The sequence below is a fragment of the Scyliorhinus torazame genome, chromosome 9, assembly GCF_047496885.1.
Source record: "Scyliorhinus torazame isolate Kashiwa2021f chromosome 9, sScyTor2.1, whole genome shotgun sequence".
Classification (NCBI taxonomy): Eukaryota; Metazoa; Chordata; class Chondrichthyes; order Carcharhiniformes; family Scyliorhinidae; genus Scyliorhinus; species Scyliorhinus torazame.
In genome coordinates, this window is record NC_092715.1 from 188,152,139 (window position 1) to 188,174,397 (window position 22,259).

The 22,259-nt window shown below is 48.5% G+C and overlaps 1 protein-coding gene across 5 annotated transcripts in view; it reads right to left on the reverse strand.

Annotated features, from left to right (window-relative positions):
* spata6l (spermatogenesis associated 6-like) overlaps positions 1-22,259 on the reverse strand; it is a 156,799-nt gene that overhangs the window by 82,283 nt on the left and 52,257 nt on the right. For all 5 annotated transcript variants that reach the window (XM_072516910.1, XM_072516908.1, XM_072516906.1 and 2 more), the window contains one exon: positions 4,800-4,924. In XM_072516910.1, the coding sequence (XP_072373011.1) occupies positions 4,800-4,924 (125 nt within the window). The remainder of the gene's footprint in view (positions 1-4,799; positions 4,925-22,259) is intronic.

Below are 22,259 nucleotides of genomic sequence, written 5' to 3' on the forward strand. Positions count from 1 at the left end.
GTTCTCCCATTTACAGCTCCATGTCTGCTTGGCTCGCTGTAAAATACGCTCCTCATCCAAATACCTGTGGAATCTCACCACCATTGCCATCGGGGGTCTCCCATTTGCGGCATCCTCGCGAGCGCTCTGTGAGCCCTGTCCACCTCCAAGGGTCGGGAGAATGCCCCATCCCCCAGCAGCTCCTCAAAAATGTCCGCTATATATGCACCAGCGGCTTCTCGCGCATGCATAAACGGACCTTCCAGTCTTGTGCGCTCTTCGCGCAACGGCGCATGTGCGGCACCTTTTCCAAGATGGCCGCCAATCAAAATTGTCGTTCGCTGCTCGCCTCCCTCAGTCTCGTGGTTAGTATTCATAGAATTTACAGTGCAGAAGGAGGCCATTCGGCCCATCGAGTCTGCACCGGCTCTTGGAAAGAGCAACCTGCCCAAGGTCCACACCTCCACCCTATCCCCATAACCCAGTAACCCCACCCAACACTAAGGGCAATTTTGGACACTATGGGCAATTTAACATGGCCAATCCACCTAACCCGCACATCTTTGGACTGTGGGAGGAAACCGGAGCACCCGGAGGAAACCCACGCACACACGAGGAGGATGTGCAGACTCCGCACAGACAGTGACCCAAGCCGGAATCGAACCTGGGACCCTGCAGCTGTGAAGCATTTGTGCTATCCACAATGCGACCGTGCTGCCCTCCTCTTATTCGTGCCTCTTTTACCGTTTTCTGTTGGTTTCTTTGTGTTTTCCTCGCAGTATTGTTCAAACCTGTCCAGGACTGTCTGGAAGTCTCTCTTTTCTTGCGCTCTGGAGTACTTGAAGGTTTTGAAGATTTATTCTGCATTTTCACCTGCAATTGTGAGCAGAAGCTCTGTCTTTTCAGCATCGGCCACGTCTTGTGGGTCGGCTGCTACCAGGAAGATCTCAAAACTTTGCCTGAATGCACGCCAGTTTGCACTGAGATTGCCGTGGCACCTGAGCCGCTGTGGAACCGGGATCTCAAACATCTTGCCTGGGTGCTGCTGCTGGTTGTCACGGTTTGCTGAGTTGAAACTATATGGATTTAAACAGTCACTTCTTGGTACCATGTTTTGTTATGCTCTTGAAGTAGCATAAGCTGCTTCCTTGATGTACACTCTGACAAAGGAAGGTTCAGACTTGGAGATAGCTTTAACACATCTATTAAACTATTAACAATTCTCCTACTTGGATTCAACTCTCCTGTTAATCCTGCTATAGCTACACAGACTAACTAACCAGTCTGCTACAGTCCACGTGGTGGGTGTGATGTGTTCAATCAACCCTGTCTGTACTCACTAAGTGTCTCCACTGGAAAGAGACTGAGCATGTGTGCTGTGTTCTTTTATATGGGTTGGTGTAATGGCCCCCTGTGGTAGTGTCACCTCTGGGTGTGACTTGACTGCCCATTGGTCGTGTCCTATCTTACTGGCCTATTGGTTGAATGTCTGTGTGTCATGATGTCTCTGGTGCTCCCTCTAGTGTCTAGCTAGGTGTAGAGTATGTACATTAACCCCTTGTGTATTTACAGTGATGCATATCACTACAAACTACATACCTCCTTATCTCTCCCCATTAAAGATTGACTTTCTCCTGTATCCCGTAAGATCTTAACCTCCTTACCTATTCCACCTTGTGCACATGAGTAAACATTAGCGTTACAAATAAAACCTTTTTAAAAAACTGCCACTTACTTATCAACCAACCTCTGAATTGGCTGTGCAATCTATTGCACCTCTTCAGCGGCAGCCATGTCTTTTTCTTAAGCCGCCAACATTGCGACTTTGTGCGTTCAATTTTATTACACTGAAAACATTTAAATTTTCTTATCTTTATTCCACCCTCATAATTTTCCATTTTAATCTGAGGCAAACTCCTTAATATATCCACCAACTAGACGTCCTTCGCCTTGACCATCTGTGGATTTCTCATTTTCCCCAGTTTCTATCCTTCACAGATTGAAATTGGTGTTGGAAACCAAACTTTACTTTGTGAACTAATTCAAAATCATTTGCCATTTCTTCTGCCTGTCTAGCAGTTTAAACTCTTTGCTCTTCCACATGGGTTCTCACTCAATGCAGGACGAGAATCGTTAAATTCTTCCAAAATAACTATTTCCTTAAGAACTTCGGAACGAAGGAGGTTGAGGGGAGACCTGATAGAGGTATACAAAATTATGAGGGGCATAGACAGAGTGGATAGTCAGAGACTTTTCCCCAGGGTAGAGGGGTCAATTACTAGGGGGCATAGGTTTAAGGTGAGAGGGGCAAGGTTTAGAGTAGATGTACGAGGCAAGTTTTTTTACGCAGAGGGTAGTGGGTGCCTGGATCTCGCTACCGGAGGAGGTGGTGGAAGCAGGGACGGTAGTGACATTTAAGGGGCATCTTGACAAATACATGAATAGGATGGGAATAGAAGGATACGGACCCAGGAAGTGTAGAAGATTGTAGTTTAGTCGGGCAGCATGGTCGGCACGGGCTTGGAGGGCCGAAGGGCCTGTTCCTGTGTTGTACATTTCTTTGTTCTTGTTCATACATTAGGTCTATTTTTAATGCTCTTCTCCACCTATCAAAATTATTGTGTTTAATACTTTCAAATTCTATTTACGTCTGACCAGATTTTTTCCTTAGATTTTTAAACTTCCTATCTGTCAGATTCTGACACTAGCTCATATGCACTTAAGATGGCTTTTCTCACCTCATCATAATCCCTGGATACCTGCTGTGATAATGATGCGAACCCTTCACTAGCTCTACCTAACAACTTTGTTTGAACCAACAATACCCACATGCTTTTGTGTCACTTCAATATATTTAAACATATCCCCACTACGCTCATGAGCAAGAAGGGTTACTCCCTCTGCTAGACTTTCCTCAATTTCTGCACTTAACTGCAACCTTGAAGTTGATAATCTGTTTGCAGTTCCACTTTCAAATTCTCTCTTTTTCTTTTGCTTCTGCCAGTGCCACACTCTCTTTCCCCTTTCTTATGTCATTGCTTCTCTTTCTCTTTCCATTGCTTCTGCCATTGCCACTCTCTATCTATCATTTCCTTTTAATTCAAATTCCAGCTGTCTCATTTCTTCACCATGTTGCAACTGTATTATTTGTAATTGAATTTCAGCTAATTCCAGCGATCCAGACTGTGTCTCTGACAAATTTAAATGCCGAGTTATCGCTTGAATCATCTCCACCTTCCTCACCCCTTCAAGTAAAGTCTACTGCAGCTTGTCTGCCAAATCAAAAAGCTTTTTTTGAACCACCCTTTGTAAACCACCCAAAGTGACCTCTTCAACACCCAGGTAACTCTTAGCCACTGAAAGAGCCATTTTATCAATAACTTCCTATTTAAACTGACAAGGAAAGAAAATATCAGCCCTTTACACTTATTGTCCTTAAATTCAATAATCCTAAACCAAACTGGGTATTATATTTTTTAATCCCGGACAAGCCCCCAATATTTGTTTAAGATACTGGACGACAATCTTGAACAATTATTCAACCTGTAACATTGTGAGGAAAGGGTATTTCACCCCAGGAGTGATTACTCTGACCAATAGGTATTTTTTATGTTAAAATAAACTTGAACCACATTAACATTAAAGAAGTAGCTCTATAAATAGCAGTTAAACAGTTCTTAAATAAAAGGAAAAACTTTTATTTGCTGTCTAGATCTGCAATTAATTCCAATTAAACAACTCAATACAGTTCAAATGTCACTTATAAATAAATAAAGTTAACAAAACAGGTTACTTGCTTACCTGTGCAGACTTTTGGAGAGAGAGACCCTTTTCAGGAACAACCTGAAAATCCTTCTGTCTTGTCTGACTCTTCTGCTCAACCTAATAGCATTTAGCAAAACTGCCAACTAGAGACAGACCTGGCTCCTCCCATTAATTACATCATCTGTATCTAAGATGTTCCATCATCTACTTAGCTACGACTAAATACAATCCCTCATAAATTATCTACTCTCCAGGGAATCCCGGCAAGCAAAACAATGCACCATTAGCTATCTCTCTGTAAACAAGTAAGTGATTAACATCAATCATTATCTCGTCTTTTACGACTCCTTAATTACAGCTCTATTAGATACGCTGCCTGTATGTTTTTTAAACCGGGTTTTTAATGACATTACTGCAACAAATATATCAAATAATATATAACAATTGCAACATTCATCACAGACACACAAACCGAACTGGAAGTTCGCCTTTCAACCAGTTTCAATATTTTGGTCCCATTAAGGTTCCCTATATTTTATATGTCTAATACAGGCATATGAAATAAATGTCTTCCCTCTCTGTTACGGATACCAGGACATATAAAGCAGAAGTATCTCAAATTGTTTTAATTTTAATACAGCTTCATATTTAAGCACCCACCCCAAAGAGTGGTTGTAAATCTGGGGTGCTGCTAACACACTGCAAGTTGCCTAATTAATTTAGGATGCATGTGCCTAATGGATCTGGTGTAGAGAGATTTCAAAGGATCCCATGCATCTCTTGAAACTTTTAACACTCATGTCAGACTGGTTTTGGTACTACTACAGTTTCCTGGTTTTAGTCTTGTCATTGTTTCTTAGTTTTTGTAATTCGGGTGTTGTTACATTCATCCACAGTGGTGGCTGAAAGTCCACGTTCAAGACTGGTTCACAGCCATACAAATGCAAATTCATATGCATGAAATGTCTTCGCTTTATAAAGCACAAGGTATAATAAAAACAATCACAAGCTAAACACTAACTTCTGAGTCCTACCAAATTAAAATTATATCTTACAAAAACCGGTGAACATCTTTTCATCAGCACTTCTCTATCCACTCCAGGGTATGAAGGAGTCAACTTTGGCTCAGGAAACAAAAAATTTCTGGTATTGTCTTCATAGCTTGCTAAGTTTTCATCCACTAAACCAAAAGATGAAAATACCATCAGTCATTTGACAATAAATAAATCACAGAATTTACTCTCAGGGTCCTCTGCAATCAAACATTCAAACGCATCACAAAATATGATTTACCAATTAAATCCACCAGAAAAGAATTGAATCATAGGAATTTACTTTTAATGATATAAGTTAAGTATCAGCTATAGTGACATAAAAGCTAAAAAAAATACAATGCAACTGCATATTCAGAAGTTAACGATAGTGGTAGGGTATTGTAATTTGGAATAGTGATCGCTTCTGAATGTTGTCTTATGTAGTCCCTCTCAATGCTGTTTGTTGTCACATGCTTGTCAACTGTTTACATCTAATTTGGAAAATGTAAGGTGGGGAAAACTCCAGTGGTGTTACAAAGATTACATTGATTTCCTGCGAGCATGCAGCGTGCGGGATGCTAGCTTTGTGGACTGTGAGGCATTTATCTTTGATAATATTGAATAAACCAATGCAAGCTAGCAGCCCGTGGTGCTCTCTGCCCTGATCTATGTAGTAGCGCTAGAAAGCTGCACCACATTAACAAATTCCTCCCTCTAAATTTGTAAATGAAAACTCCAGGTCAATAACCTAAAATTGGCAATTTTATTTTATTTGCCATTCATGATATTCAACACCTGTGGCAAGGTGAGCATTAATTGTCCATCCTAATTGCCATTCTGAAGGTGGTGGTGAGCCACCTTCTTGAAGCATTGCGGTCCACGTGGAGTAGGTACACCCACAGGGCTGCAGGGATATGGGAGCTCTCAGGCTTTGACCCAGTGACAGTGGAAGAACAGTGATATAGTTCCAAGTCAGGATGGTGAATGACTCGGGGATAGAAGGGTGTGAGGGCAGTGATGGTGGAACCTGCAGGTAATGGTATTTCCATGAATCTGCTGCCCTTTTCCTTTCAGGTAGTAGAGAGATCTTGTGCCGGTTCACACTATGCGACTGGGTATTAAGGCGCACTTAAATGGTATAAATTTTGGGTCACATATTCTAATACAGGCTTAGTTCATTGAAGTTCAAAGAATCCCTACAGTACAGAGGAGTCTATTTGACACATTGAGTTTGCACCGACCCTCCAAAAGAGCACTCTACCTGGGCTCACTCCCCCGCTCTATCCCCGTAACCCCGCGCACTGATCATAGCCAATCCACCGAACATGCACATCTTTGGACTGTGGGAGGAAACCAGAGCACCCGGAGGAAGTGCAAACTCCACAGAGTCTCTGGCACTGAGGAAGCAGTGCTAACCACTGTGCCACCGTGCTGCTTAATATGGCGATAAGCGGTTAAAGCCAGCCAATTGAAACTATCATGTTCACCAATTATGAGAATCAGATGCAATTAATTCCCTCCCATGAATATACAAACAACAAATAAGTGAACATCTGACAAAAACATTGCAGAAAAGTAACTAGAACCAAACAACTGATAAAGTAAAATGTACATGATTGTAGCCACCTCTCCTGCAGACTAATGTTTAAATACGCGGTGAGGCTTTTCCCACAGCCAGCACAAATTGGAATCATGTTTCCACTCACTGACATCGATGGTTGAAAAATCATGGGCTGGGATTTTCTGGCCGTACTGCGGTGGGTTTTCTGGCGGCGGATCCGGCATGTCCTTGGCCATCGATCCCGCCGATGGGCAGGGCTGGACAATCCTACCCATTGACTTTCCACCTGACATTTTCTGGTGTGCACTCCCACCAGTTATGAGTACCAGTTAGCCAATTTATCCTTGTAAACCTTGTAAAAAAAAAAAAAAAAAATCTAGAAAAGAAACTGCAACACGAAGTAAAAAGTTTTGGTGCACTTCAATTTGATCAGCAATTTCCCAGTCCAGTGAAAAAAGTTTGGCGGCGGCTGGTGAAATTCTAAAATGTGTGATGCTGGCTCGCACCTCCTTCATCTTTTGTTGGAAATGGATAACGGCTAACCACCTGACCCTGATGGGAATGGGGGTTGCCAATAAAGGCACCTGAAAGGTCAATTCACCCTATTTTGCCACTTCAACGATATTTTCCAAACATCTCACAGCCCTCGACAGTATCTGAGCTTCTCTCCTGACAGTGGGTGAGAACAGTATGGGTGCTCAGTGCACTATGTTAGGCAAATGCTGAAGTTACTTTAAAGGTGCTATAATTATTGTATTTTGCAGCTGGTCCACTGAGAAATACTTTCAGTTCGAAGCATTTTTCCTGAATGGATCATGCTGGGCAGCAGGATGTGGCTACTAGTTCCAGCATCTGTGTCTTTTGATCTTGTGCTGTCCTCTCCTCTACTTAATTGAGCAGCACACAACATTCTCAGTGTAGTGGGCAGCACGGTGGCGCAGTGGTAGCACTGCAGTCTCACGGCGCCGAGGTTCCAGGTTCGATCCCGGCTCTGGGTCACCGTCCGTGTGGAGTTTGCACATTCTCCCCGTGTTTGTGTGGGTTTCGCCCCCACAATCCATAGATGTGCAGGGGAGGTGGATTGAAGACGTTAAATTTCCCCTTAATTGGATAAAATGAATTGGGTACTCTAAAATTTAAGGGAAAAAAAAGAACATGCTCAGTGTTGTTGCTGGCTGCCGTTTCCTTTGGCTACTCGGACTGACCGTCCCAAGCCTGTGCCACCCACTGTTCCTAATTTGAGGGCAAATGCAGACCTGGCCTCTTGTGCTCAATGACGGATTGCTGACACGAGCAGGGACAAGGCGGAAAACGCGGTAAAAATGGGGAACTACATTTCCTGGCCCGAACTGGCTTTGTATATCTCAAAATGAAACACCAGGGAAAACTGGGAAATAAGAATACTGGTCCGAACTGTTCTTTTTCTATTGGGGTACAGATGCCAATGAACAAAAATATTTGAAGTGAAGAAAATTGTGGCCTATATGAGCACAACATGCACCAGTAGAATAATGATGAAAGAAAATGAATGTTTTAATTTATGTTGGATGCTAGGGCAGTATGATGGCGCACTGGTTAGTACTGCTGCCTCACGGCGCCGAGGACCCGGGTTTCGATCCTGGCCCCGGGTAACTGTCCCTGTGGAGTTTGCACATTCACCCAGTGTTTGTGTGGGTCTCACCCCCACAACCCATAAAGATGTGCAGAGTAGGTGAATTGGCCACGCTTAATTGCCCCTTAATTGGAAAAAAAATTGGGTGCTGTAAATTTATTTTTTTTAAATGTTGGATGCTATTTGTCTTCAGCTGTTCAACAATTTGGGTCTGCATTGCTTCAATACCTGCATAAATCTCAAATACATAATTCTGTTTATTCAGCATATCTAAAACAGCTGCCAGGTCCATGTGAAAGGAAGTAGAACACACAGATCGACTGCTCTCTAACTCCCATGATCACTATTGAGTGTGCAATGACATTCAATGACCTAATAAGGGCAGCAACGTCAAGTATTATGGCTGTAAGCTGTTGTTAACACCTTTTATATACATTTTAGACAGCAGACCTATATTTGACCTAAAAGTGCATCCACAAATCTCAGGTTCCAATTTGGCAGCCAACTTACTTCTGAAATAAATCGAGATTGAGAAATCATAGTCTGAAGTTAGTCCACCGTTGTAAATGTTTAACAGAAAAATTGGGTGCAAATGGACCAATTTCTCCTGCAGCAACCCCCTGAAGCCTCATGAGCACTATTAGACTTAAGAAGAGTGAGGAGGGAGCAGTGCTCCGAAGGCTAGTGATTCGAAATAATCCTATTAGACTTTAACCTGGTGTTGTAAGACGTCTTACTGTGCTCACCCCAGTGCAACGCCGGCATCTCCACATCAGACTTAAGAAGGGAAGTGAGGAAGATTCTCTAAGATTCGTCAAATGAACCAGATGGCAACGAAGAATAACAAACATTCTTTTATCATGCAGGGAAAAAAATGTTGTGCTTTTAAAGCCAAATGTAGTCAAATTTAATGAAAGAAAATGATGGGAAGAAAGATGTTTAAAAATGTAATTGGGCTAGACTTTGAAAGGTGTGATCTAATACTGGGAAATTGAAACCAACATCTTCAGTTGTTGCTGGAAACTCCTTTTCTGAGCTGCCAACTCCAACCCTTTCACTGGCCACTCTCAGTGGCTGAACCAGACCATCCTCAATCATTCTTGCAACTACATATCCGCTTTATTACCAAGGCAGTCTACTTCCACCTCTGTAACATTACCTATCTCCACCCCTCCCTCCGATAATCTGTTCCTGATAACCACACCATGCCTTAGTTATATCTAAACTTTATACTTCAAATACTCTCCTGACAGGCCACCCATCTGTCACCTTCCATAAACTTGAACTCAACAAAACTCTGCTGCCTGTGTTCTGACTTGTACCAAGTCCGAGACATCCATCGCTGATGTACATTGTCTTCAAATTCAGAATGCTTCAATTTCAAAGTTCTCATCCTTATTTTAAGTCCCTCCATGGCTTCATCTCTCCCCATCTCTGCAAACTTCTCCAACCCCACAATACTCTAAGATCTCTGCATTACTTCAATTCCGGCCTCTTGCACAGTCCTAATTGTATTTGCTCCATTGTCACCAGCTATGGCTTTAGCTACTCGGGCCCTAAGCTTTGGAATTCCCTCCCTAAACCTCTTTGCACCTAAACCTCTATCTCCTCTTTTAAGATGATCCATAACCTATTTATTTGACCAAGCTTTTTGTTCTAACATCTTATGTGACTCGGGTTCAAATTATGTTTGATTATCGTTCCGGCAAAGTGCCTTGGGGTGTTTTACTACATGAGAATGCTATATAAATGCAAGTTACTGTTTTTATTGAAGTCATGGTTCAGGTTTTATCAAAACTTTGAGAGAACGAATAATCAATAGTGCCAAATTACCTGGTCTATTTTGGTGATGCCAGAACCACATGGCTTCTGACTTCATGAAAGCCTAAGTTCAGAAATGAATGAAAATGCAGACTTCTGCTCGATAAATTGGAACAGCTGCCCTAGACAGCACTGGAATGGGCATGCCACCCATGAGCCCCAACACAATTCAGTCAATGATGTTGAAAGGAGAGATCCTCTAGTAATTGGAGTCATATTAACAGAGGTAGTTGGAAATTAGGTAGTGTTACTGGGTTACAGGGATAAAGGGGACAGGGTGGAGGCGTGGGGCTTAAGTAGGGCCGGTGCAGACTCGATGTGCTGAATGGCCTCCTTCTGCACTGTAAATTCTATGATTCTATGAAATAATTGTCAGGAACCAATCACTGCAGCCCTATAACATCACTGCATGAAGCACTTCAAACAGCACCTTCATCCCTGCCACCATCAACCCCTACATCAAAAACACTCCCTTCATCATAAGGTCAAGATGGAGGATTTTTCTTCTTAATGATAATCTTTATTATTGTCACAAGTAGGCTTATATTAACACTGCAATGAAGTTACTGTGAAAAATCCCCTAGTCGTCACAGTCTGACACCTGTTCGTAAAGTCAGTCTGGAACTCTCTTGCCCGGAAACTGATGGAGACAGTATCGTTGAATATTTTTAAGGCTAAATTAGGTAGACTTGTGATTGATAAGGGAATGAGGGTGGGAAGGACAGTTGATTGATACCACAATCAGATTGGCTATGATCTTATGAATGGTAGAGCAGAGTCAAGGAGCTGAATAGCTTACTCCTGCTCCTAATTTGTAAGTTTATATGTTCACATTGCATAGATACACAATTGGCTAAGGGACAGAAAAGAGAGTGTAGTACATGAATAGTTGTTTTTCAGGCTGCAAGAAGGTAAACAACAGTTTTCACCAGGGATCGTTACTAGGCCCAATGCTCCTTTTGATACATATTAGTGACATGGAATTAGGTATGTAAGGCATAATTTCAAAGATTGCAGATGACACAAAACACAGAAGAATGTAAAATGATGAGGCAAATAGTAACAGACTTCAGGAGGATGCAGCTGGACTGGTGAAATGGACACACATGGTATGTAAAATCTAATGCAGGGAAGTGTAAAATGATATACTTTGGAAGCTGGGGTATGATGTCCAATTCTGGGCACCACAATTTAGGGAGGATGCTAAGGACTTGAAGAGGGTGAAGAAGGGTTACAATGGTTTCAGTAATGAGTGACCTCAGTTACATGGAGAGGTTGGGCAGGCTGGGATTGTTCTCTTTAGCAGAGATAAGATTGAGAGAAAATGTGATCGATACGTTTAAAATCAGGAAGACTCTCGAGAGAGAATATACAAGAAGAAATTGTTTCCAGTGGCAGAATAATTCATGACCAGATGAAATAGATTTCAGTTGATTGGCAAAAGAATTAGTGATTACATAAAGAAAGGAAATTACATAGAGAGGTCTTGTGATCAGGAAAGGACTGTCTGAAAATAGTCTGAATCTGTGTGATGAACGGTTACTGTAGTACTGTACCCTTGTCATCATGTAAGGTGATGTCCCCTTTAAGACCGGGCTTGGAACCCTGGAGGACTCCGCCTCCAGCTCCGCCCACCTGGGAGCCGTATATAAGGGGCCGCCTTGTGGGCGGCACCAGTTAGCACCCGTCTCGGCACCAGGTTAGTTCTTAGCTTATTAAAGCCTTCTTTACCGTTTTACTCTCTAAGCGTCGTTATTAAGGGTACAACAATTTAATAAGCTAAACTACATCAGGATGGGCGCAGGCCTGAAACCAGAGACGCTCAACCTGGAAGCATGGACACTGGAGGGAAAATAAATTTTAAATACTGGCTCCGATGTTTCGGGGCCTATCTGGACTCCTCAGAGACCCCCATCCTGGGGCCATGCAAGCTGTGCCTACTCCACGCCCGGGAGGACCGCCTGCAAGCCATCCACAATGACCTCTGCCACCCGGGGGTTACCCGGCTCGCCCACTTTATCAAGTCCCGCAACCTACCTTACTTAACCAAGGAGGTCAAGGCCATGACCAGGGCCTGCCAGATCTGTGCGGAGTGCAAACCTCACTTCTATCGGCCAGACAAGGCTCAGCTCGTGAAGGCCTCGGGGCCCTTTGAGCGACTAAGCGTAGACTTCAAGGGGCCCCTCCTATTCACCAACCGCAATGCCTATTTCCTCACCGTTATCGATGAGTTCTCCCGCTTCCCATTCGCCATTCCCTGCCCCGACATGACCTCTGCCACCGTGATAAAGGCACTGCACAGCATCTTCACCCTGTTCGGTTTCCCCACTTATATCCACAGCGACCGGGGTACATCGTTCATGAGCGATGAACTGCGTCAGTATCTGCTCAGCAAAGGCATCGCCTCGAGTAGAACGACCAGTTATAACGGGCAGGTGGAGAGGGAGAACGCAACAGTGTGGAAGGCTGTCCTTCTGGCCCTACGGTCGAGAAGTCTCCCAAATACCCGCTGGCAGGAGGTCCTGCCCGACGCCCTACACTCCATTAGGTCGCTCCTCTGCACGACCACGAATGAGACCCCTCACAACCGATTGTTTGTCTTCCCCAGGAAGTCTACCTCCAGGGTCTCGCTTCCACCTCGGCTGACGGCTCCGGGACCTGTTCTTCTCCGGACACACACGAGGAGCCATAAAACGGACCTGGTCGAGAAGGTCCGATTACTACACGCAAACCCCAGTTACGCTACGTCGAGTACCCCGACTGCAGGGAAGATACGGTTTCCCTCCGGGATCTGGCACCCGCTGGTTCCCCCACTACAGACGCCCCTTCCCTCGCAGCGCCACTGCAGGACCCGGCACCCACAACACACCCCTTTCCGGCACCACTCCCAGTTGGTGGGCACCTACCGCGCGCCCCCTGATGCCCCCCCCCCACACACCCTGCCGGCGCCGGCACCGCTACCCCCAGCCCCACCTATTCCCCCTCTGCCCCGATCCCCTACCCCAACCCGAACCAACGCACCGACAACCGTGCTCCCGGACGTACCTAAACTAAGACGTCAGTGTCTGCTGCATCCCCGCCCGAGCTGAGGAGGTCGATAAGGACGATCAGGCCACCGAGACGAATGGACTTATCATGGCACTTCACCCCCGCTGGACTTATTTAAAAAAAACAGGGGGTGAATGTGATGAACGGTTACTGTAGTACTGTACCCTTGTCATCATGGAAGATGATGTCCCTTTTAAGACCAGGCTTGGAACCCTGGGGGATTCCGCCTCTGGTTCTGCCCACCTGGGAGCTGTATATAAGGGGCCGCCTTGTGGGCGGCACCCAGTTGGCACCCGTCTCGGCACCAGGCTAGTTCTAAGCTTATTAAAGCCTTCTTTACCGTTTTACTCTTTAAGCGTCGTTATTGAGGGTACAACAATCTGCAAACATGGTAATTGGATAGGCAGTTCGGAGAATGAAAACAATGCGAATGGAGAGGCAGTCGGAAGATTGAAAATGGCATAAGTGGAGAAGCACTGGGAAAATTGAAAACAGCATGTGTGGAGAGGGAGTCGGGAGATAGAAAACAGGGCGAGTGGAGAGGCAGTCGGGAGATTGAAAACAGCATGTGTGGAGAGGCAGTCGGGAGACTGAAAACAGGGCGAGTGGAGAGGCAGTCAGGAGATTGAAAACCGGGCGAGTGGAGAGGCAGTCGGGAGATTGAAAACAGGGCGAGTGGAGAGGCAGTCGGGAGATTGAAAACCGGGCGAGTGGAGAGGAACTTGGGAGATTTTAACAGGCCGAGTGGAGAAGCAGTCGGTAGATTGAAACATGACGAGTGGAGAGACAGTCGGGAGATTGAAAACAGGGCGAGTGGAGAGACAGTCGGGAGATTGAAAACAGGGCGAGTGGAGAGGCAGTCGGGAAATTGAAAACAGGGCGAGTGGAGAGACAGTTGGGAGATTGAAAACAGGGTGCGTGGAGAGGCGGTTGGGAGATTGAAAATAGGGTGGGTGGAGTGGCAGTCGGGAGATTGAAAACAGGACGAGTGGAGTGGCAGTCGGGAGATTGAAAACAGGACGAGTGGAGTCGCAGTTGGGAGATTGAAAACAGGACGAGTGGAGTGGCAGGAGGGAGATTGAAAACAGGCCGAGTGGAGAGGCAGTCGGGAGATTGAAAACAGGGCGAGTGGAGAGGCAGTCGGGAGATTGAAAACAGGACGAGTGGAGTGGCAGTCGGGAGATTGAAAACAGGGCGAGTGGAGAGGCAGTCGGGAGATTGAAAACAGGGCGAGTGGAGAGGCAGTCGGGAGATTGAAAACAGGACGAGTGGAGTGGCAGTCGGGAGATTGAAAACAGGACGAATGGAGTGGCAGTTGGGAGATTGAAAACAGGGCGAGTGGAGTGGCAGTCGGGAGATTGAAAACAGGGCGAGTGGAGAGACAGTCGAGAGATTGAAAGCAGGGCGAGTGGAGAGACAGTTGGGAGATTGAAAACAGGACGAGTGGAGTGGCAGTCGGGAGATTGAAAACAGGACGAGTGGAGTGGCAGTTGAGAGATTGAAAACAGGACGAGTGGAGTGGCAGTCGGGAAATTGAAAACAGGGCGAGTGGAGAGGCAGTCGGGAAATTGAAAACAGGACGAGTGGAGAGGCAGTCGGGAAATTGAAAAGAGTGCGAGTGGAGAGGAAGTTGGGAGATTGAAAACAGGGCGAGTGGAGAGACAGTTGGGAGATTGAAAACAGGGCGAGTGGAGAGACAGTTGGGAGATTGAAAACAGGACGAGTGGAGTGGCAGTTGGGAGATTGAAAACAGGACGAGTGGAGTGGCAGTTGGGAAATTGAAAACAGGGCGAGTGGAGAGGCAGTCGGGAAATTGAAAACAGGGTGAGTGAAGAGGAAGTTGGGAGATTGAAAACAGGGCGAGTGCAGAGACAGTTGGGAGATTGAAAACAGGGCGAGTGGAGTGGCAGTCGGGAGATTGAAAACAGGGCGAGTGGAGAGGCGGTTTGGAGATTGAAAACAGGGCGAGTGGAGTGGCAGTCGGGAGATTGAAAACAGGGCAAGTGGAGAGGCGGTTTGGAGATTGAAAACAGGGCGAGTGGAGTGGCAGTCGGGAGATTGAAAACAGGACGAGTGGAGTGGCAGTCGGGAGATTGAAAACAGGGCGATTGGAGAGACAGTTGGGAGATTGAAAACAGGGCGAGTGGAGTGGCAGTTGGGAGATTGAAAACAGGGCGAGTGGAGTGGCAGTTGGGAGATTGAAAACAGGGCGAGTGGAGTGGCAGTCGGGAGATTGAAAACAGGGCGATTGGAGAGACAGTTGGGAGATTGAAAACAGGGCGAGTGGAGAGGCAGTCGGGAGATTGAAAACAGGGCGAGTGGAGAGACAGTCGGGAGATTGAAAACAGGGCGAGTGGAGAGGCAGTTGGGAGATTGAAAACAGGGCGAGTGGAGAGGAAGTTGGGAGATTGAAAACAGGGCGAGTGGAGTGGCAGTTGGGAGATTGAAAACAGGACGAGTGGAGTGGCAGTTGGGAGATTGAAAACAGGGGGAGTGAAGAGGAAGTTGGGAGTTTGAAAACAGGGCGAGTGGAGAGACAGTTGGGAGATTGAAAAGAGTGCGAGTGGAGAGGAAGTTGGGAGATTGAAAACAGGACGAGTGGAGAGACAGACGGGTGATTGAAAACAGGGCGAGTGGAGAGGCAGTTGGGAGATTGAAAACAGGACAAGTGGAGAGGCAGTTGGGAGATTGAAAACAGGACGAGTGGAGTGGCAGTTGGGAGATTGAAAACAGGGCGAGTGGTGAGGCGGTTGGGAGATTGAAAACAGGACGAGTGGAGTGGCAGTTGGGAGATTGAAAACAGGACGAGTGGAGTGGCAGTTGGGAGATTGAAAACAGGGCGAATGGAGAGACAGTTGGGAGATTGAAAACAGGACGAGTGGAGTGGCAGTTTGGAGATTGAAAACAGGGGGAGTGAAGAGGAAGTTGGGAGATTGAAAACAGGGCGAGTGGAGAGACAGTTGGGAGATTGAAAAGAGTGCGAGTGGAGAGGAAGTTGGGAGATTGAAAACAGGGTGAGTTGAGAGGCAGTCGGGAAATTGAAAACAGGGCGAGTGGAGAGACAGTCGGGAGATTGAAAACAGGGCGAGTGGAGAGACAGTTGGGAGTTTGAAAACAGGACGCGTGGAGTGGCAGTCGGGAGATTGAAAACAGGACGAGTGGAGTGGCAGTCGAGAGATTGAAAACAGGGCGAGTGGAGAGGCAGTCGGGAAATTGAAAACAGGGTGAGTGGAGTGGCAGTTGGGAGATTGAAAACAGGGTGAGTGGAGAGGAAGTTGGGAGACTGAAAACAGGGCGAGTGGAGAGACAGACGGGTGATTGAAAACAGGGCGAGTGGAGAGGCAGTTGGGAGATTGAAAACAGGACAAGTGGAGAGGCAGTTGGGAGATTGAAAACAGGACGAGTGGAGTGGCAATTGGGAGATTGAAAACAGGGCGAGTGGTGAGGCGGTTGGGAGATTGAAAACAGGACGAGTGGAGTGGCAGTTGGGAGATTGAAAACAGGACGAGTGGAGTGGCAGTTGGGAGATTGAAAACAGGGCGAATGGAGAGACAGTTGGGAGATTGAAAACAGGACGAGTGGAGTGGCAGTTGGGAGATTGAAAACAGGGGGAGTGAAGAGGAAGTTGGGAGATTGAAAACAGGGCGAGTGGAGAGACAGTTTGGAGATTGAAAAGAGTGCGAGTGGAGAGGAAGTTGGGAGATTGAAAACAGGGTGAGTTGAGAGGCAGTCGGGAAATTGAAAACAGGGCGAGTGGAGAGACGGTCGGGAGATTGAAAACAGGGCGAGTGGAGAGACAGTCGAGAGATTGAAAACAGGGCGAGTGGAGAGGCAGTCGGGAAATTGAAAACAGGGTGAGTGGAGTGGCAGTTGGGAGATTGAAAACGGTGAGTGGAGAGGAAGTTGGGAGGTTGAAAACAGGGAGAGTGGAGAGGCAGTTGGGAGATTGAAAACAGGGCGAGTGGAGAGACAGTCGGGAGATTGAAAACAGGGCGAATGGAGAGGCAGTCGGGAGATTGAAAACAGGAGGAGTGGAGTGGCAGTTGGGAGATTGAAAACAGGGGGAGTGAAGAGGAAGTTGGGAGATTGAAAACAGGGCGAGTGGAGAGACAGTTTGGAGATTGAAAAGAGTGCGAGTGGAGAGGAAGTTGGGAGATTGAAAACAGGGTGAGTTGAGAGGCAGTCGAGAAATTGAAAACAGGGCGAGTGGAGAGACGGTCGGGAGATTGAAAACAGGGCGAGTGGAGAGACAGTTGGGAGTTTGAAAACAGGACACGTGGAGTGGCAGTCGGGAGATTGAAAACAGGACGAGTGGAGTGGCAGTCGAGAGATTGAAAACAGGGCGAGTGGAGAGGCAGACGGGAAATTGAAAACAGGGTGAGTGGAGTGGCAGTTGGGAGATTGAAAACGGTGAGTGGAGAGGAAGTTGGGAGATTGAAAACAGGGAGAGTGGAGATGCAGTTGGGAGATTGAAAACAGGGCGAGTGGAGAGACAGTCGGGAGATTGAAAACAGGACGAGTGGAGAGACAGTCGGGAGATTGAAAACAGGGCGAATGGAGAGGCAGTCGGGAGATTGAAAACAGGACGAGTGGAGTGGCAGTTGGGAGATTGAAAACAGGGCGAGTGAAGAGGAAGTTGGGAGATTGAAAACAGGGCGAATGGAGAGACAGTTGGGAGATTGAAAAGAGTGCGAGTGGAGAGGAAGTTGGGAGATTGAAAACAGGGCGAGTGGAGAGGAAGTTGGGAGATTGAAACAGGACGAGTGGAGAGGCAGTTGGGAGATTGAAAACGTGGTGAGTGGAGTGGCAGTCGGGTGATTGAAAACAGGGCGAGTGGAGAGACAGTTGGGAGATTGAAAACAGGGTGAGTGGGGAGGCGGTCGGGAGGTGGTTTCTGGTAGGAGAGCCACTGGCATCAGTACTGGGGAAAGTGGGGGCTTTACCATTGGGACAGTGATGCACTATCAATTACTACAAAGACGAGAGTAGTGAATAATCAAGGCTTTATTGAGCAAAGATGCGTGGCCTCCTGTAGCTGCTACCAGAATGCAGACACATTTATACGCCGCCTACTGGGCGGACCAGCAGGCAGGGATTTACCCATGTACCTCTAGTACAGGAGTCTTACCGTACTATATCTAATACAGTTAGTGGTGACTACCACATTCACCCCCTGTTAAAAAAAGAGTCCGGCGGGGGTGGTGGAAAAATTTTACAAGTTCAGTCTGTTGGGGGCCTTGATCCGCTGCTGTGATCGCCTCGTTCCTGGTGGTGATGCGGGCGCCGACTATGTCACCGGTGACTCCGGGAGCATGTTGTCCTCGTCTTCATCACCCCCGAGTGGAACCAGTGGGAGGACGGATCCTCCTGGGGCGGGGGCTGCGGTGAGGTGCGCAGGGGGGAGAGGGAGTGGTGCAGGGGCAACCGGAGGGGGGGCTCTCGGGTGGGGCCGTGGGTGGGGATCCAGCGGGTGCCAGATGCTGGAGGGAGACTGTCTCCTGGCGCCCGTCAGGGTGCGCCACGTAGGCGGACTGCGGGTTCGCGTGCAGTAGTTGGACTCTTTCAACCAACAGGTCCGACTTATGGGTCCGCACGTGTTTGCGAACGAGGACGGGTCCAGGAACTGCCAACCATGTTGGGAGCGAGACCTCGGAGGTGGACTTTCTGGGGAAGGCAAAGTGATGTTCATGGGGGGTTTCGTTAGTTGCAGTGCAGGGGAGTGACCGGATGGAGTGGAGTACGTCGAGGAGGACATCCTGCCAGCGGGAGACTGGGAGATTCTTAGACCGTAGAGCCAGCAGGATGGTCTTCCAGACCGTCCTGTTCGCCCTCTCCACCTGCACGTTTCCCCGGGGGTTGTAGCTGCTCGTCCTGCTCGAGGCAATGCCCTTGCTGAGCAGGAACTGATGCAGCTCATTGCTCATAAAGGAGGATCCCCGATCGCTGTGTACGTAAGCGGGGAAACTGAACAGGGAGAAGACGCTGTGGAGTGCTTTAATGACCGTGGCAGAAGTCATATCGGGGCATGGAATGGCGAAGGGAAACCAGGAGTACTCGTCGACTACGTTCAGAAAGTACGTGTTTCGGTCGGTGGAGGGGAGGGGCCCTTTGAAGTCCATGCTGAGGTGCTCAAAGTGGCGGCAGGCCTTCACTAGGTGCGCTTGATCTGGTCGGTAGAAGTGCGGTTTGCACTCCGCGCATACCTGGCAGTCTCTGGTGACAGTCCTGACCCCCTCAAATGGAGTAGGGCAGGTTGCGGGCCGTGATGAAGTGGAAGAACTGGGTGACCCCCGGGTGACAGAGGCCATCGTGTAGAGCCCGGAGTCAGTCCACTTGTGCGCTGGCACATGTACCTCGGGATAGGGCATCGGGGGGCTCGTTGAGCATCCCGGGTCGATACAAAATCTCGTAATTATAGGTGGAGAGCTCGATACTCCACCTCAAGATCTTATCGTTTTTGACCTTGCCCCGCTGTGTATTATTGAACATGAAGGCAACCGACCGTTGGTCAGTGAAGAGAGTGAATCTCCTGCCGGCCAGGTAATGCCTCCAATGCCGCACAGCTTCCACAATGGGCAGGGCCTCCTTTTCGACAGAGGAGTGCCGAATTTCGGAGGCATGGAGGGTGCGGGAAAAGAATGCCACGGGCCTGCCTGCCTGGTTGAGGGTGGCGGCCAGAGCTACGTCTGATGCATCGCTTTCGACCTGAAAGGGGAGGGACTCGTCGACCGCGTGCATCGTGGCCTTGGTGATGTCTGCCTTGATGCGGTTAAAGGCCTGGTGGGCCTCAGCCGTCAGGGGAAAGATTGTGGACTGAATGAGTGGGCGGGCCTTGTCCGCATAATTAGGGACTCACTGGGCATAATAGGAGAAGAACCCCGTGCATCGTTTCAGGGCCTTGGGGCAGTGGGGGAGGGGGAGTTCCATGAGGGGGCGCATGCGGTCGGGGTTGGGCCCTAGAACTCCATTTTCCACAACATAGCCAAGGATGGCGAAGCGCTTGGTGCGGAACACGCACTTCCCATTATTGCACGTGAAATTAAGGAGTTTGGCGGTGTGGAGAAATTTGAGAAGGTTAGCGTCGTGGTCCTGCTGATCATGGCTGCAGATGGTGACGTTGTCTAGGTACGGGAAGGTGGCCCGCAGTCCGTACCGGTCAACCATTTGGTCCATCTCACGTTGGAAGACCGAGACCCTGTTAGTGGCGCCGAAGGGAACCGTAAGGAAGTGATAGAGCCGGCCATCTGCTTCAAATGCAGTGTATTGCCGGTCCTCCTTGCGGATGCGGAGCTGGTGATAGGCGGACTTCATGTCCACTGTGGAAAAGACCCGGTACTGTGCAATCTGATTGACCATATCAGATATGCATGGGAGGGGATATGCGTCGAGCTGCGTGTACCGATTGATGGTTTGACTGTAGTCAATGGCCATCCTGTGTTTCTCCCCAGTCTTTACTACTACCACTTGGGCTCTCCAGGGGCTGTTGCTGGCCTCGATGATCCCCTCCCGCAGAAGCTGCTGGACCTCCGACCTGATGAGGGTCCTGTCCTGGGCGCTGTACCGTTTGCTCCTGGTGGCGACGGGTTTGCAATCCGGGGTGAGGTTTGCAAACAAAGAAGGTGGATCGACCTTAAGGGTCGTGAGACCGCACACGGTGAGGGGGGGGGTAGGGGTCCGCCGAATTTTAAAATTAAGCTTTGGAGGTGGCACTGGAAGTCCAGGCCGAGTAACAGGGCAGCGCAGAGGTGGGGGAGGACGTAGAGCCGGAAGTGGCTAAACTCTACGCCTTGGACGGTGAGGTTTGCGATGCAGTATCCCCGGATTTCCACGGAATGGGATCCGGAAGTCAGGGAGATTTTCTGGCTAACGGGGTTTCCCACGAGAGAGCAGCGCCTTACCGTAGTGGGGTGGATGAAGCTTTCCATTCTCCCGGAGTCAAAAAGGCAGGAAGTCTTGTGCTCATCTATTTTCACCGTTGTCGTTGCGAGGCCGGGACTGGTCGAGGGTGATCGAGGCGAGCTGCGGCTGATGCTGGGAGGCCCCAGGCGGTCAGTGGTAGTGGCAGGCGATGAGCGGCCAGACGAGCTACCCGACGAACAGGGGTCCTGAGGCGCCGTCCAAAATGGCGGCGAAGATGGCGGCGCCCACGGGGCGCACATGGCAGGCGGCATTAAAGATGGCGGCATCCACGGGCCGCACGTGGCCTGCAGAGAAGATAATGGCGGCACCCACGGGCCGCACGTGGGGGGTATAGGAACGCTGGGCCTAGAAACAGCGGCGACCGACCGGGCCTGGCACACAGCAGCAAAATGTCCCTTCTTTCCGCAGCCGTTGCAGGTTGCACTCCGCGCCGGGCAGCGCTGCCGGGTGTGTTTGTTCTGCCCGTAGAAGTAGCATTTGGGCCCCCCGGGGTTGGCTGGCTGCCGCGCGGCGCAGGCTTGCGGTGGGCTGGGGTCGGTAGTTGGTGGGGCCCATGATGCCCATGAGGGTGCCGTGCAGTCGGGGGCATACGAATGGACGTTACGGGAGGCCACTGTTAACGAGTTCGCGAGCTGCCTGGTTCCCGCAAGATCAAGCATACCCCCCTCCAATAGGCGCTGGCGGATGTACGCCGACCCCATGCCGTAACAAAAGCGTCTCTGATTAAAAGTTCTGTATGCTGGAGGACTGCCGAAACTGCCTGGCAGTCACAGTTCCTCGCCAGGATGTGCAGGGCATGCCAGAAATCGTCTAGGGACTCATCGGGGTGTTGCCGTCTCGTGGACAGGAGGTGCCTGCCGTATAGTTTGTTGACCGGCCGAACGTAATGGAGCTCCATTGCTTCAGCGTAAGTGGACGCATCCCGGATGAGAGGAAAAATGTCAGGGCTCACCCGTGAATAAAGGACCCGGAGCATCTGTGCGTCCGAGGGTTCTTCAGCAGATGTTTTCGGAGGTAGCTTTCGAAGCAGGCTAGCCAGTGGTCAAAAGCGGACGTAAGCTGGCTGCTTGAGGGCTCAGCTGTAGGCGATCAGGCTTGATGCGAAGTTCCATCGTTTTAAAATCTTTGCTCAATAAATTGATGCACTATCAATTACTACAAAGACGAGAGTAGTGAATAATTGAGACTTTATTGAGCAAAGATGTGTGGCCTCCTGTAGCTGCCACCAGAATGGCTGCAGCACCGGCGAGCACACACATTTATACGCCGCCTACTGGGCGGAGCCAGCGGGCTGGGATTTACCCATGTATCTCTAGTACAGGAGTCTTACCGTACTACATCTAATATACATCTAATACAGTTAGCGGTGACTACCACAGACGGTCTATACCTGAATCGTTCTGGGACCAGTGTTTTAGTGAACTGCCTATCTAGGGAAGTATATCTAGGGATTCCTTGCATATCTAGGGAAGGGCTTTAAAATAAACAAGGGTGATGAGGGGTCAAGCAAGGGTAGATG